The sequence below is a fragment of the Anopheles coluzzii genome, chromosome 3 (assembly GCF_943734685.1).
Source record: "Anopheles coluzzii chromosome 3, AcolN3, whole genome shotgun sequence".
NCBI lineage: Eukaryota > Metazoa > Arthropoda > Insecta > Diptera > Culicidae > Anopheles > Anopheles coluzzii.
The window spans coordinates 74,599,526-74,614,928 of record NC_064671.1 but is presented as its reverse complement, the minus strand read 5'-3'; the positions used below and the strand labels follow the sequence as shown (position 1 = coordinate 74,614,928).

Sequence of the window (15,403 nt, the reverse complement as noted above, 5' to 3'; positions counted from 1 at the left end):
CAAAATTAATTACTACGAACAAACACCTATTCTTGAAATGTATCCACAAATGTAGCTCGTGCACTGTTTGCAATGCAACCACTCCTGTTGCATAACTAAACGCACAACAACGTGCTGCAGCGAGATTACATGCAAAGTGTGATAAGCCCTCACACCAGTCCAACGCTTACATGCAATTGCGTGAAATGCATTCGTGTACCGCGGTTAGACAAAACATTCCTGCAACAAACATCCTCCCTCATCCACCCATTGCCATCCAATCAGAAAGTGATTTGTTGCGCGTGAGCCTCAATTTGTACTTAACGATGCTCCAACCTCCCCAGCCCTTACCTTCACCCACTTCCACGCTAATCGAGTTCATCAAGCTGTCGTACATTAATTGTAAGTAATATTGCTCATTCCATGGTGTTGTGCTCAGCATGCAGGCCCGCTGGAGTGGGTGGATGGGTGGGGAAATTTCATTACAACTTCGATCGCTACCGTCCTGGGCTGGGTTGTGCGTGGTATCGTACCATTTGCTCAAAGGATGTCAGGATGGGGATGCAAAAAAAAAAGAAATACTCCCGACTCAGGACAGGACACTTTCTCCGGCTTTCAATTATGCACGCTATTAAATTCTCATCACTGGCATTCCGCATTCCGGTGGATGTGCGCTCATTTTCAAATTAGCATTCCACTCCGATACCGTCACACGCGCATCCGTGTAAAGCAGCGCGCCTTGCGCATCCATCACGCTACCACGCATGCATAAAGCATTTGCGAAACATCATGCTGGTATGTAGCAAATGTCACACAGATTACAGCAGCAGCGCGTTGTAAGTGCATTGCACAATGAGTATTCTTTTTCGTCTCGTTCCAGCTGCAGAATTTACCATTCCATTTACATTCCTAGACACGCTAGCATGACAACGTGGCCCCCGGGTCTTGAACATGAAAGCCGACATCCCATTTGCTGCCGTATGGTTTCCGAAACCCTCAGTGACACGGGTCGGGGGTTTTCTTGCAAACCGCAATCAAATCGTACAATTGCACACCCTTCTACCGAGACGATCGATTCTATCGAGACGATAACAATCCTGTGATGAACGGGCCCGCGAAGCAATTTCCACCGCAAGGGCATCGCAAAAAAAAATGAAGAAACCTGCCGCACCCCGAATATCAATTTCCTGTCGATAATTGATTTTTTTCTTCCTGGATCTTTTGCCATCATTCTATTGGTGAGTAGCAAAAAAAAAAAAAAACAAGTGGTTTGGAAAGAAAATCGAACACCACCAGCCAACCTACCTACAGACGGGTGACCTTTCAACTGCGCGCCATAAAGGACATCTTCTCGAACAGACAATTCACGAGAAGATACAGCGAAAGAACAAAAAAAAAACACTCCCGTTCGCAAAGGTAATGGGGCGGCGATGTGGTGCCGAAGGCAAGAAATGAATTATTTGCTGAATTTTAATTAGCAGCACCGTCAAAAGGGCCGACTGATGATGAGTTGGGGTTGGGAATTTTTCGCCACTACCGCCGTCAGCGGATGACAACGAGGTGGGACCCGCATCGGCTCGCTTGGCAATGGACGGCTGGACGGGCTTCACGAATCAGAATCGAACGGACAGTTGAAGGAATTTCGTAATAATTAATTTATGATGCTGTCGTTTGATTCCACCGGTTAGTGGTGGTGCGGGTGGAGCGCGTCTCTTCCCAGACTGCACGGACCACGCTAATAAGGCGGACACAGTAGCACACGGTAAATAAAAGCGGAGGCATTTCACTTATTATCGCGAACGCTATTTATAACCAGAAAACTCAATGACAGTTTAGCAAGGTTGTTTGCGTGTTTTAAATTGTTTCAGTTTGAGTTGCATTGTGGTTCGAGCGAATTTCAGTAAGGGTAATAAAACCGATCGACTATTTTTGGAAAGTAGATAAATAACCTTTTATTCAAATGGACAGATTTCAAGCAAAAGACTTCAATAAAGGATTTGGACGCAATTAAATTGTTATTGACTTTTAAACTAAATTGCTAATAATTGTTGTTCCTGTTAAATTATCCATCGTGAACATTGCAATTCAATATCCATCCTAGCATCTTGGTCCAACTGTTATAATAGTAAGAACAAAATCTCGGGTCAAAAGTCAGCACCGACAAAAGCACGAAAACTGAGTTGCGCGCAAGAACTGATCATTTTATATCCTGAGGAAGTAGATCAGCTCAAAGAACATGTCGCGTCAGATGAAGTTGGGGTTATATCCTACTTTTCTTAGGTACACTGCCTACAAGAACAGATAGGGGAGGTGACAGGCCCAAGGTGTTCACCATTAAGGCTCGGTTCATGGATTGACAGGCGAAGGCACGAAAGCGTCAGTGGATTCGGACACACCTCTACTAGATCAAGGCTAAGAAACGGTTTGTAGTGCCAGATAAATAAGTAAGTCGGAAGTTAAAACCAAACTTCAAGAGCACATTACAACTATGGTCTACAAGTCTGAGCACAGTTTCCTTTCTGGAATATTGAGGATAATTAATCCTGTTAAACGCTCCATCACGCTCCAAACATGGACTCCAAGTATTACCGACACACAGGCGCAACAAACGGAGTATAGAATCGAATAATGATCAGGTCTTTTAATCCCGATTGAACGTTAACACTTTCACTTTTTAACGGGTCAAAATTAAATTATTGTTTCAAAATCACTTTAGGTTCATTCATAATAATAGTTAACAAATCACTAAAAAACCTTTTCGACGCATGTCATTAGATGTTATGACCATAGTGAGCAAGACACACTTCACGTTATATCTTGGATACTGCTCCAATAACGCAAAGACTAAAACGGAGTCACCAATCGCCAAGCCCAAGATCATGAAATAACAAGGAACATATTCAACAACATTAAACGGTATTAATTAAAAGGTAACGAACACTGAACGTGAAGCCGAAATGTTTTAACTATCTCTTTTAGTTAAGATATGGCAATCGTTTAAAGTTTTTCATTCCACCTCAGCCCACGTAGTTACAATTTTATTGCTCATATGTACACATCTTCGTTGTCCCGATCCTGTGATCAGCAACCGGAGGACTCACACACGCCACGCATACATCATACAATGTTGTTGTTTGGAATCGATCAGTGATGTATTGAGATAGATAAAACAGTGAGTTCAGATTGAAATCATACAAATACCATAAATATAAATGGTCCATGAGCCAACAAATAAATTCGTAGTAGTTTTTGATCCTATATTCCCATACTCTTGGAATATCGTTCTCTTAGAATAACAATCTGTATAATCTATATGGTTCTCGACATTGAATGTTGTTGTGCTTCAGTCAGGAGCAATTTCTCGGATAGCAGAATAGACAGCAGATACGTACATTTACCACAACATTAGAGCAACAAAATTCTACTTAAAAAGATTTCTTGAACAGAAGATTACAAACAATATTCACACCAAATATATTTAATCATTCCAGCATTAAGTAGCGTAATTAAGCGCTTTGTTGATTGCGTTGTAAGTAATTTGTTCACTTCCGTTCTTTAATTAGCATCTTCATACTTCCAAACTGTCCCTCCTAACCCAGATGTGCGGATGGTACGCTGAAGATAGAAATTAGTCTCATCACCCTTCCAGGCACAGTTCCTTCGGTTCCGATCATTGTAAACCGTGTTCGTAAAATTTAAACCGATACCGACCAACCAAATTATCATACTAAGCGTAAGGCTTCCGCCATCTTAACAAAGGATCCACCAATAGCAGCAGCAGTAGCTGCAGCACTCCCAACATAGAATGGGGTTAAGCACCCTCCGACCGTCCGGACCAGTCAATCGGTCGGGCTGCACGCTGTAGCCCGCAAACTAACCGCAAGAAGTCAAGCTTAGGCTTTGGGGAAGGGGGAAGCATCTCATTTTTCCTTCCCATTCGGCCCAACAAAAGGCAACAATGGTTCCAACCGTCGTGCCCGTGGTACCGGGGAAAAATAGAAAACTTTCACCCGATGGAAGATGATTAAGATATCTACAGTGCCATTGTGGTTTTGGTGGTGTTTGCAAGCGAGAAGATTGGGGTAAAGGTAAGGCAGGAGCAAAGGGCGTGAGGGGGGGAGGGTCGCTTTTTGAAAGTTTATCCCTAAGATACCCTTCGCTGTCGCTGGGCGTTAGAACGGAACGTTAGATGTGACCAAAGGACTGGAGCTGCTGTTGGCTCTGGTGGTGGTTTTCCATGAAAGGGTTTTCAGCAGGAACACGATCCTACCATTTTTCAACTAGCTGTCAGTAACGATTGTGTGATTAATGAACGGTTGTTGATGGTGTTATCGGCCCTGAATGGGAGCTTTTCGACTTTCGGAAATCTACCGGAAATCATTGTCAGCTGACATCATGCGAAGGGTTCTAAACTTTGAACGAACGTTGTACTGCTGTGATGTGATCGGAGTAGAGCATTGATTTTTTTCTTAATGCATCGGTCTGATTTTTATTTTTATTTCCCTACACGCACCTAGTCACAGAAAACGGGAGCTACAAATAGATAAGAAAGGCACCACATTCTTCTGTAAACACATGACTATTTCAGCAATATCCTGGCGCCATTGTGCCGAGACAATTAGGATTCCCAGTGGAATAGCTTCGATTTTGGCGATAAAAGATAATTAATCGACACGTATCGCTAGTAGTCAGCATGAGCTTGTCACTTCCGTGCACAATCACACTGCAGAGCGTGACAAACTTCTAATCGAGCTGTGGCGTTTGGTTCCACTAAACGCCACTTGAACGATTCTCACGTGAACCTAATCACCGTTCGGATGCCTGCACATGGTGCTTTTTGTGTGATCGTCTGTCGGTATCTTGGACGAGTCGCGGAAGCTAGACTCACAAGCCTATGCACACACCGATAGGCAGCACGTTTTGCGTAGCATAGACCCGCACGTGGTAATCACGCCGATGGATGTGCAATAGACGATGGTCGAGCAAATTTGAGCACAAGAAGCAGTCAAAAGGACAGCTGCACGGGTGAAATCAAGATTAGCAAAATTGTTGCCATTTGATTGATGTTGCACATTGTAGAATGGAGCGGGTAAATAGGTATGTAAGGGGGGGAGGAGGCAATGGAAGTACTCCATGGTGAGCTGGTTAACAATGGGTTTATTCTTTTAAAACTCTTACATTTAATTGTAAGTGGATAACCTTTGAACAATTACCGATCGATAACCCTTTGATAAGCTTGTTCAGCTGCAGCCGATTGAGGTTATTGATAGGAGTGACCGTTTTGAGAACTGAACCCAGTTCACCACCGCACGCCCTAGAGTTAATATCGGTGGCGTAAATCGCGGCACTGGTTTATAGCTGCTGTCTTTAATCACATTTTCAGTCGTAAAAATGGCCAGCCCGGTGAGATGTGCAGTGTTTTTGTTAATAGCGCTGAGTGCAACCAGCCTCTCCGCAAGGGGAGAGAGCACTCCAAGGGAACCAGGCCAACAGCATCCTCGTTCCGATCGGCGAGTCTTCCAGAGCGTCCCAATATACGATAAGCAAGAGGAGGAATCGGAATACTGGCGCACCGTAGCACAGCGTTCGTTGCAGCATCAGGCAGCACATCCGAGGAGCGAACGCAAAGCAAAGAATGTGGTGTACTTCATCGGTGATGGCATGGGGCTGTCGACGGTCGCCGCCGCCAGGATGTATCTGGGCAACGAAAACATGTACCTTTCGTTCGAAAAGTTCCCGTACTTTGGACTCGCCAAAACGTACTGCGTCAATCGCCAGGTGGCCGATTCGGCCTGTACCGCCACCGCCTACCTTTCGGGGGTGAAGATCAACTACGGTATGCTGAATGTGGCGGCCAGCGTGAAACGGTCCAGCTGCGAGTACGATCGCAATGCGACCGAGTTTAAGGGTCTGCTCGAGTGGGCACAGCAGGCGGGCAAAGCGACGGGAATCGTAACGACAACCCGCATAACGCATGCCACCCCGGGCGGTACGTACGCTAGCAGCGCTGATCGTGACTGGGAAGATGATACCGAAGTGAATAACGATTGTCCGACGACACGGCAGGAGGACAAACCGGTCGATATTGCTACCCAGCTCGTGTATGGTAGCGTTGGAAAGAACCTCAAAGTAGCGCTCGGTTGTGGACGTCGGCATTTTATTCCTGCCGACGTGAAGGATGAGGACGGTAAGGCGGGCAAGCGCTCCGATGGTGTGAACCTGATCGAGGCGTGGAAGGAAGTTCATGCCGACATCGGTGAGGCACAGTACGTGTCGGACAAGAAGAGTCTGTTGGAGGCGGCCAAGAGCAAGAAGCTGGACTATCTGCTCGGACTGTTCGACAGCAGCCACTGTTTGTACAATCTGGAGATCGACGATCAGAAGCTGGGTGATGTGAAACCGAAGCTAACGGATATGGTAGACGCGGCACTGTCCATGCTGGAGGACAGCAAGCAAGGTTACGTACTGTTTGTGGAAGGTGGACTGATCGATACGGCACATCACTCGAACCGACCGCGTCTTTCGCTGGAGGAAACGATAGAGTTTCACAAAGCGATCGAACTGGCCCGCACTCGAACGAGCGAGGAGGATACGCTGATCGTGGTGTCGTCGGATCATAGCCACACGCTGATGTACAATGGATATCCGGTAGGTATTGTGTGGGAATTTTTGAGAGCGCACGGGGTGGGTACAATGACCTTGTGAGAACCGGTTTGTTCACAACAATATCTCCAAGGGCAGATACATCAGCCTGTGGGTGATGATTTATTAGCCTATCGATTGGGACGATTGCTGGGTGTATCAGTACCCAAGCAACATTGTAAAGTGCACCGATAAGTGTTTTATAACCAATGCAGTCTGTTTTATAATCTTTCGCATAGTTCAATAACTGGAATGCGACTGCAGAAAACAATGCCCCACTCGTGTTACTTAGCAACTTGGTACGTGATCGTGTACTAAAACCAATCTCCCACATGTTCTATGTTTCCTTTCTGCAGACCCGTGGCAACGACATACTGGGCATCGGGGACATCAGCGATAAGGATGGTCTACCGTACACCACGCTCAGCTACGCCAACGGTGAAGGGTTCTACCAGACGTACGCCGATGGCAACCCGTCCAAGCGGCTCGACGTAACCGGGTACGACTTTAGCGACTATCGACAGCGCTATCTGGCCACCGTGCCACTATCATCGGAAACGCACGGTGGCGAAGACGTCGGCGTGTATGCAAGCGGCCCCGGTGCCCATCTGTTCGGTGGCAGCACGGAACAAAACGTGATACCGCTGCTGATAGCGTACGCCGCCAACATTGGCGATGAGTTCGGGTGGGTGACGAGCACCGTACCGGACGATGACAATGCTGCCAGCCTGCAGTCGATGTCTCAGCTTCTGCCCATGTGTCTGGCGGTGGTTTGTGCATTCGCCCGGCAGCTGTACCGGGTGGTGCTGGAGTAGCTGGGTTTATCATTATTCCGCACCACCTGACGGGCGGTGCACTCCAAAGGTCGTACTAACAATGAAATCGGATCTTGACGGCAGTCTTCCTGGTGTGTTTATTGCTCGCAGGCCCAGGGTCGCTTATTGTATTATCAAACAATTTAGGGTTTGTGTGTTTTTTTTTGTATTCTGCGTGATTCTCTATTCCGATGAGGCCCATCGAGAATGTAATCGCCTACACCATAGACTGTATCTGATCCTCTGCCCGAGTGTGGCATTTATCTCTGACAGTTTGAGCTTGATAACGCTTGCGTTTTTTTTGAAATAAACCAATCGCTTTATGAGAGGGCAGCTAAACGAATCTGTAGTGCTTGTGTGTTTCATTCAGTTGACGGTTGATTGTGCAGAGAGTAGGGTCGTAGACCAGAGATTCACACACGATGCGGGACTTTGCGCGGTACTTTGTATGTTTCCTGGCATTTTCTCTCACGGCCGGTGAGCTTGTAACTGTTCCTGGAGGTAAGTGGCTTCAATCGGTTGCTTAAATCTGCACCGGTGACAACCTTGTTTCGCTTTTATTTTACATCTTTGAAGCTCGTGAGCCTGATGGTCACTCTAGACGCGGAAAGGATGGTTCGTTCAAGTCCGGTGCGGCTTCTTCCCGCTCGCAAACCCCCCAGGTGCAAGGTTTCCAGGAACGTGAGCTTGAAACCGACTACTGGCTCGAGCAGGCTCAGCAAACGCTCGCCCAGAAATTGGCCACCCCGCACAACACGGACCACGCCAAGAACGTGATCTTCTTCATCGGTGACGGTATGTCTTCGCAAACGGTGGCCGCCACGCGCATGTACCTTGGCAACGAGGCCAACTTCCTATCGTTCGAGAACTTCAAGGACCTCGGCTCGGTTCGCACGTATTGCGTCAATCGACAGGTGTCAGATTCGTCCTGTACTGCTACCGCCTACCTATCCGGGGTGAAGATCAACTACGGCATGGTAAATATTGCGGCCTCTGTTGACCGGTACGCCTGCGAGTACGATCGCAATGCGTCCGATTTCGAGGGACTGCTCAAGTGGGCACAGGATGCGGGCAAGAGTACGGGCATCGTCACGACCACGAAGATTACACACGCAACACCGGCCGGAGCGTACGCGAGCAGTGCAAACAGGTACTGGGAGAATGACGTCGAGGTAGCATCGTCCGATTGTGATCCGTCCCGTGTGGACGACATTGCCGAGCAGCTGGTGGATAAAGAGGTGGCACAGCGGTTCAACGTGGTGCTGGGAGGTGGTCGAGGTAATCTTCTTCCGAAGGAAACGATGGATGAGGAAGGTAAGCCTGGGTACCGCGAGGATGGTAAGAACTTGATCGAACAGTGGAAACAAACGCACGAGACGATGGGACGCTCCCAGTACGTGTGGAACCGGGAGCAGCTGATGTCGGTCGACACTGCCAACACGGACTATTTGCTCGGGCTGTTCGAGAGCGGTCACATGAAGTACAACCTCGAGCTGAAGGATAATAGTGAGGCGAGCCGAATGGAACCGACCCTGGAGGATATGACACGGAAGGCGATCGAGCTGCTGCAGCGGAACAAGAATGGGTACGTGCTGTTCGTGGAAGGAGGACTGATCGATGTAGCTCACCACGAAACCTGGGCTCGGTTGGCGCTGGACGAAACGGCCGAAATGGCGAAGGCTATCGATACGGCGCGCAAAATGACCAGCGAGCAGGATACGTTGATCGTCGTTAGCTCGGATCATTCCCACACGATGACGTACAATGGATATCCGGTAGGTCGAACAGTTTGCATAAGACACAAGGATCATTTAGTAACAATTGCCCTCTTTTTTACTCCTTTAGAAACGTGGTAATGACATCCTCGGACTTGGTGACATCAGTGATGAGGACCTCCTGCCCTACACCACTCTTAGCTACGCCAATGGGCTGTCGTACTACACGACCTACACCGAGGAAAACCATGCCATCCGAGCGGATCCTTCAAACTACGATTACAAGCAGACAGATATGCGGTACATGGCAATGGTACCAATGGATGCGGAAACGCACGGTGGCGATGATGTTGGGGTCTGGGCGTCGGGCCCAATGTCGCACCTGTTCCGGGGCGTTTACGAACAGAACACCATCCCGTACCTGATCTCGTACATCGCCCAGATCGGTGACTATTACGAAGAGTCCGACTCTGGCGCCGGCCAACCATTAGCCGTGTGCCTGTCACTCCTTCTAGGCTGTTCCATTGCCGCGCTAATGAGGCGATAATTAATCCTCCTGTCCTATTGGTAACAATGATCGGCCATCTGTCAACGAGGGGGAGTTACCATTTGATCGATGTAATACAACGACGTAACGTAGCGCCCGCACAGAAGCGTTTGACCATTGGGGGAATTCTTTTAGATTACGCTCGATAAGGGGGACCACCGGCTTATCAGAAGTGTTGGGGTTTTTAATTGTAAATAGTTGTCTAGGCGTAGGTGTACCGCGTGCCTCAAGGCTCTTGATGAAGTGAATAAATATATATCAGTTATTGATACCCTTAATCGTAGCGAATGTCTTACCAGGTGTTATCAGATCGTTTGTTTGTTCGATTGGGTTGTTGCATTAGTACCCTGTTTACCCCGGAATGAGTAAATCCGGCTTCTCACACCTTACCACCTTTTTTAACAATCCAAATCCCAAAACCCAAACAAAGTACGGCATCACTCCGTCGTGGAGTATTCATTGTTCACTTATCGCTTGTTGTTTACAGCGATTTTACTGCAATCTACCGATCTCGGGTAAATCTTGCTGACATTTTTACGATACTACGTCGTACTTTCGTCATTCACGAAAACAGAATACATAAATCAATACGCCGCGCATGCCCTCTGTCAGCTTTAAGTGATCGATTAATGGCGAACGACCTCCTGCCGAGTTGAGGTACACTCTGCAATGGATTTACTTTCCTGCGTCATTGTAAAGCACCGAAATGAAGTCCAATTTACATACTACAATACTTTATTAAGTAACGATCCTAATTCTCCGGACATGCTTTTAACCCGTTGCCGATGCAGGCGGCGTACGCCATCATGTGCGGTATGACGTTCTGCTCGTAAGACCCGGTAAATAGATGCGCCCAAGGTCCCGAAGCATAGACAGCCACATCTTCACCACCGTGCGTTTCCAGGTCAACCGGCAGCATGGCCGGGAATCGGAAGTCATCCGCGCCGGCATCTTCCATTTCACGCACATTCGCACGGGTTCCCTTCGCTTCGTCCACGTGTTTGTAGAACCCAAGCCCATTGGCGTAGCTGATCGTCATGTACGGTATGCCATCCTTTCCGGTGCCTGCCGGGCCGAAAATATCCTGTCCTCGGCTCTGTTAACAAGATAAAACATTACGGTGAGAAAATAATGCCCTTTCCATTTGTTTCTGACCATCTGCATACCGGATAACCCGAAAAGCTGACACTGTGCGAATGGTCCGACGTTACCACAATCAGCGTATCTTCTTCGCTGAACTTCTTCCGCGCCAGCTCGATCGCTTTCGCAAACTCCACCGTTTCGTCGATCGCATACCGGGCCTGATTGTCGTGATGTCCATGATCGATACGTCCTCCCTCGACAAACAGGAAGAACCCTTCCGGATTCGTACTAAGTATGTCCGTCGCCTTATCCACCATCTCGGACAGAGTCGGTTCCTCTTCAAGGTTCTTATGCACCCGGTCCAGATTGTACACACAATGGCTAGGCTCAAACATTCCCAGTAATCGGTCCGTTCGGTGCGGATCCACCGCCATCAGGTCCGATCGTTTCCACACAAACGTACGGTTTTGTCCGACGGGTCCATTCTTCAACCACTCGTTGATCAAATGTCTACCGTCCGAGCGATACCCACCCCGACCCGTCTCGTAGTCCTGGTGTATCTCCCGGTCCATAAACTCGCGACGCCCACCGCCCAAAATAACCCTCAACCGTGGTGCCGTCTCACCGTACACCAGCTGCTCCGCAATGTCGTCCACCTCGTTCGGGCTGCAGCCGTCCATCTGGACCCAATAGTCGTCCTCCCAATCGCGGAACGCAATGTGTGCGTACATGCCGGACGGGGAAGCATGCGTGACACGTGTCGTCGTCACGATGCCCGCATCCTTGCCCGCATCCATCGCCCACTGCCCAATCGAGGACGTGTGCGTGGTACGGTTCCGGGCCGCATTACAGTCACGCACCGGCACGTGCGCATTCACACCGATCGTTTCGTAATTGCCCTTCACACCGGTCAGATAGGCGGTGGCTGTGCAGGCCGAATCGGCCACCTGATAGTTCACGCAGTACGTCTTGGACATGCCAACGTACGGGAACTCTTCGAAAGAGAGCGGTTTCTCTTCACCGCCCGCATAGACTCGCGCCATCGCCACGGTTGAGATGGACATCCCGTCCCCAAGGAACATGATCACATTCTTCGCAACGTTAGTGTTTTCCTTCTTTGCTAGCAACTTTTCGACTGTTGCCTTAGCCTGATTGCGCCAGTACTCGATCGTTTGTTCCTGTTCGGCATTTTTGCTCTTGGGAAGGCCCGGTTTGTTTTCATCCGGCAATCGAGGATGATGCCGTTTGTCACTGTCGTAGTCTAGACAAGATCACCACACAAAAGAAATATTATATTAAAGAACAAACATAATTTAAAATACTGTAACTATTACCATCTGGCAATCGAGGATGCTGTACTTTGTCGTTGTCGTATTCTAAACGAAAAAAAAGAATAGATCACCAATAATAATAATATCAAAAGATTCGTCTAACATCACATGCAATGATCAAATTTATTCGACAAAACTAATTTATTACCATCACTTAACGATGGGAGCGCAACGCTGAGAGCAAGGGTTACTATCAGCACAATTCCCACGGTTCGGTACATCTTGAACACTGTCTGACTGTTCGCGAGCAACTGGCGCGAGCTATATTCGTCAATCAAACGTTACCCAGCGACTTGAGCCGCGCTTGAGTGTACTTGAACAGCGCTATTGGATGGTTTTAAGATAATGGAGCCGTTCAGCTGATCGTGATGTACCCGTGATGGCGTGATAATAGGAACCGTGCGCGCCCCAGCTTGCAATCACATGAACAAGCTGACATTATCTCATCTACCTTCTCGCCCTGACGCATCTCGCCCCAGACACTGGTATTGATAAACATTTTGATTTTTATTGCTTGTAACATGGGATGATAAAAATTTGGGTATAGATTATTGTACTTCTTGCTTTTCTGGTGATATTTCTACACCAACAATCACCATTGTACTGGGTCGGAAGAATAAAGCGACCGCGTGGAACACTTCAACACGTGCTGCTGGGTTGCAACGCTTCCGCAAACGAAGCCTTCGCACGTGTAGCAAACGATAATAATACTCATTACATTAAGAGTATTTCTTGCATTGTTTCCTGGCGAAACTATTCGAACATTAGCTGTAGCAAGTAAACTATATACATTTCACAACTCAACACACTCTGCCGCTCAATCGCATGCCTTCATGCCACGACCGATGCACGATGCGTACGCCATCATGTGCGGTAGAACGTTCTGCTCGTAAGATCCCGTGAACAGATGCGACCACGGCCCGGACGCGTACACGGCCACATCTTCGCCACCGTGCGTCTCCGAGTCCTTCGGCAGCATGGCCGGGAAGACAAAGTTCGACTTGGAAGTGTCCATCTGCCGAACATCTAGTCTAACACCGGCATCGGTATCCACATGCTTCTTGTAGCCTGGTCCATTGGCGTAGCTGATCGTCATGTAAGGGAGACCATCTTTGCCCGTGCCGGCCGTACTGTAGACGTCCTTTCCGCGGCTCTATTGACAGGTCACAAAAAGAGATTGTACATTAAACACATGCCTCTATCACACTTAAAATCCTTTGCTCTCTTACCGCATATCCTGCAAAGCTGACGCTGTGCGAATGGTCCGATGTTACCACAATCAGTGTATCTTCTTCGCTGAACTTCTTCCGCGCCAGCTCGATCGCTTTCGCAAACTCCACCGTTTCATCCAGCGCATACTTTGCACGATTGTCGTGGTGAGCGTGATCGATGCGACCTCCCTCCACAAACAGGAAGAACCCATCCGGATTCATACTAAGAATGTCCGTTGCCTTATCCACCATCTCCGCGAGTGTTGGTTCTTCGTCCAATTGTTTCTCCACCTTGTCCAAGTTGTAGGCACAATGTCCGGGCTCGAACATGCCAAGCAATCGGTCCGTTCGGTGCGGATCCACCGCCATCAGATCAGACCGTTTCCAAACGAACGTACGGTTCTCTCCAACAGGTCCATTCCGAAGCCACTCATTGATCAAGTTCCTACCGTCCGAGCGATATCCTCCCTTGCCCGTCTCGTAATCTTGGTCCAGGTTTTGATCCATAAACTCGCGACGCCCACCGCCCAAAATCACTCTCAATTTCGGTGCCGTCTCACCATACACCAGCTGCTCCGCAATGTCGTCCACGAGGGCCGGATCACATCCATCATCCTTTACGTACTTGTCATTCTCCCAATCGCGGAACGCCGTATGCGCATACATACCGGCCGGTGAGGCGTGTGTGACACGTGCCGTCGTCACTATGCCCGCGTCCTTTCCAGCGTCAATGGCCCACTGGCCGATCGAGGATGTGTGCGTGGATCGATTCAAGCCAGCCACACAGTCAGCGACCTGCACGTGCGCATTCACGCCAATCGTATCCATATTGCCCTTCACACCGGTCAGATAGGCGGTAGCCGTACAGGCCGAGTCCGGTACCTGGTAGTCTACGCAGTACGTCTTCGCCATGCCAACGTACGGGAACTCCTCGAAGTACAGTGGCTTCTCCTCACCGCCCGCATGGATTCGGGCCAGCGCAACAGTGGCGATCGACATTCCATCGCCCAAAAACATGATGACGTTCTTAGCGATGTTGGTGTTTTCCTTTCGCTTTACATGCTTCTCCACGGTTGCCTTTGCCTGATTGCGCCAGTACTCGATCGTTTGCTCCTGTTCGACGTTTCTTGCCGCCTTGATCGGTTCCGCTTCGTCCGGCAGCCTTGGGTGATATCGTTTATCACTGTCATAATCTTTAGGATTGAGATTTTGTAATTATACATTACAGTTATTTTGATGCAAAAGTGTTAAACATTCTACTCTCTAGCCAGTCTTCCTTACCATCGCTCAGCGAGGCTGACGCTACGAAATGAAACAATAGAATAACGCAAAGACTTCGCACTGCTGTACGCATTTTGGAGCGCGTATGATTCCGCACTACTCCGGCACTATACTCGACGGCCAGCAGTCGACTGGTGGTCCAGGCAATTTTAGACATTCCTGTTATATTACCCCTGTTCAGCTTACATACACATGCATACAGCTACCTGATTGGCTCTGATAATCACTGATCACGAACCAATCTATCCCTGAACACGTTCCTGCTGGTCATCCTTGGGGTGTGAGTTGAAGGTTTGTTTGTTTGTGTTTGTTTTTTTGTCGCCTGCTGAAAGGCACGCGAATTTATCGCCAAACCAATTGTTAGGAAAAGGCGCAGTGCGTTGTCTAAAACGTGTTCACGTTATCATTCCATTCGCGGCTGCCTTACGGCTGCTCAGATTAATAACATGGCCATGCTGACGTCATGAAATTAAACGAAATAAGCTGTAATCGGTTGGACAAGGGTTTGACAATTAAATTTTAATGTCAGATAATACCGTCTAGCAAATGATGTATTGATATGCAATAGGCGAGTTGGTTAGTGAATAGTCAATAGCAAGAACAGCAAGAATAGCAAAGCTAAATCCGCATTTTAGTAGCCATTCAAAGTTCATTGATGTTTATCTGGAATGGGGGAGATACTCTCTCCAAGAAGGATTTTTGAGTTATTTTGAGTGATAACAACAGTGAATGCATTAATTTATTGTTTTCACCTGTCAAGATTTTGAAAACAAAACCATAGCTCCAATCTTGAGCAAAC

General features: G+C 48.2%; 4 protein-coding genes across 6 annotated transcripts in view; 1 reads left to right on the top strand and 3 right to left on the bottom strand.

Annotated features, from left to right (window-relative positions):
• The window catches only part of LOC120954991 (ras-related protein Rap1), an 80,946-nt gene that overhangs the window by 15,222 nt on the left and 50,321 nt on the right, over positions 1 to 15,403 (bottom strand). The window lies entirely within an intron of this gene.
• LOC120956264 (uncharacterized) lies at positions 5,268 to 9,976 on the top strand. Its single transcript, XM_049609000.1, has 5 exons — positions 5,268 to 6,627; positions 6,978 to 7,435; positions 7,521 to 7,528; positions 8,013 to 9,211; positions 9,282 to 9,976. Exons 1-5 carry the CDS (start codon positions 5,371 to 5,373, stop codon positions 9,696 to 9,698), a joined length of 3,339 nt encoding a protein of 1,112 aa, XP_049464957.1. The 5' UTR covers positions 5,268 to 5,370; the 3' UTR covers positions 9,699 to 9,976.
• Positions 10,411 to 12,378, bottom strand: LOC120954989 (alkaline phosphatase-like). Its single transcript, XM_040375397.2, has 4 exons — positions 12,261 to 12,378; positions 12,116 to 12,157; positions 10,865 to 12,042; positions 10,411 to 10,794 (listed from the first exon to the last, which is right to left on the bottom strand). Exons 1-4 carry the CDS (start codon positions 12,331 to 12,333, stop codon positions 10,450 to 10,452), a joined length of 1,638 nt encoding a protein of 545 aa, XP_040231331.2. The 5' UTR covers positions 12,334 to 12,378; the 3' UTR covers positions 10,411 to 10,449.
• On the bottom strand, positions 12,261 to 14,828 carry LOC120954988 (alkaline phosphatase-like). Its single transcript, XM_040375396.2, has 3 exons — positions 14,605 to 14,828; positions 13,342 to 14,516; positions 12,261 to 13,265 (listed from the first exon to the last, which is right to left on the bottom strand). Exons 1-3 carry the CDS (start codon positions 14,759 to 14,761, stop codon positions 12,930 to 12,932), a joined length of 1,668 nt encoding a protein of 555 aa, XP_040231330.2. The 5' UTR covers positions 14,762 to 14,828; the 3' UTR covers positions 12,261 to 12,929.

Excerpts from the sequence above, each read along its gene's own strand:
- LOC120954988 (XM_040375396.2), bottom strand. The coding sequence starts at position 14,761 with ATGTCTAAAATTGCCTGGACCACCAGTCGACTGCTGGCCGTCGAGTAT. Across the intron at positions 14,517-14,604 it reads GTCAGCCTCGCTGAGCGATG|ATTATGACAGTGATAAACGA; the intron begins GTAAGGAAGACT and ends TCAATCCTAAAG. Across the intron at positions 13,266-13,341 it reads TCAGCTTTGCAGGATATGCG|AGCCGCGGAAAGGACGTCTA; the intron begins GTAAGAGAGCAA and ends ACCTGTCAATAG.
- LOC120954989 (XM_040375397.2), bottom strand. The coding sequence starts at position 12,333 with ATGTACCGAACCGTGGGAATTGTGCTGATAGTAACCCTTGCTCTCAGC. Across the intron at positions 12,158-12,260 it reads GCTCCCATCGTTAAGTGATG|AATACGACAACGACAAAGTA; the intron begins GTAATAAATTAG and ends TTTTTCGTTTAG. Across the intron at positions 12,043-12,115 it reads GCATCCTCGATTGCCAGATG|ACTACGACAGTGACAAACGG; the intron begins GTAATAGTTACA and ends GATCTTGTCTAG.
- LOC120956264 (XM_049609000.1), top strand. The coding sequence starts at position 5,371 with ATGGCCAGCCCGGTGAGATGTGCAGTGTTTTTGTTAATAGCGCTGAGT. Across the intron at positions 6,628-6,977 it reads TGATGTACAATGGATATCCG|ACCCGTGGCAACGACATACT; the intron begins GTAGGTATTGTG and ends TCCTTTCTGCAG. Across the intron at positions 9,212-9,281 it reads TGACGTACAATGGATATCCG|AAACGTGGTAATGACATCCT; the intron begins GTAGGTCGAACA and ends TTACTCCTTTAG.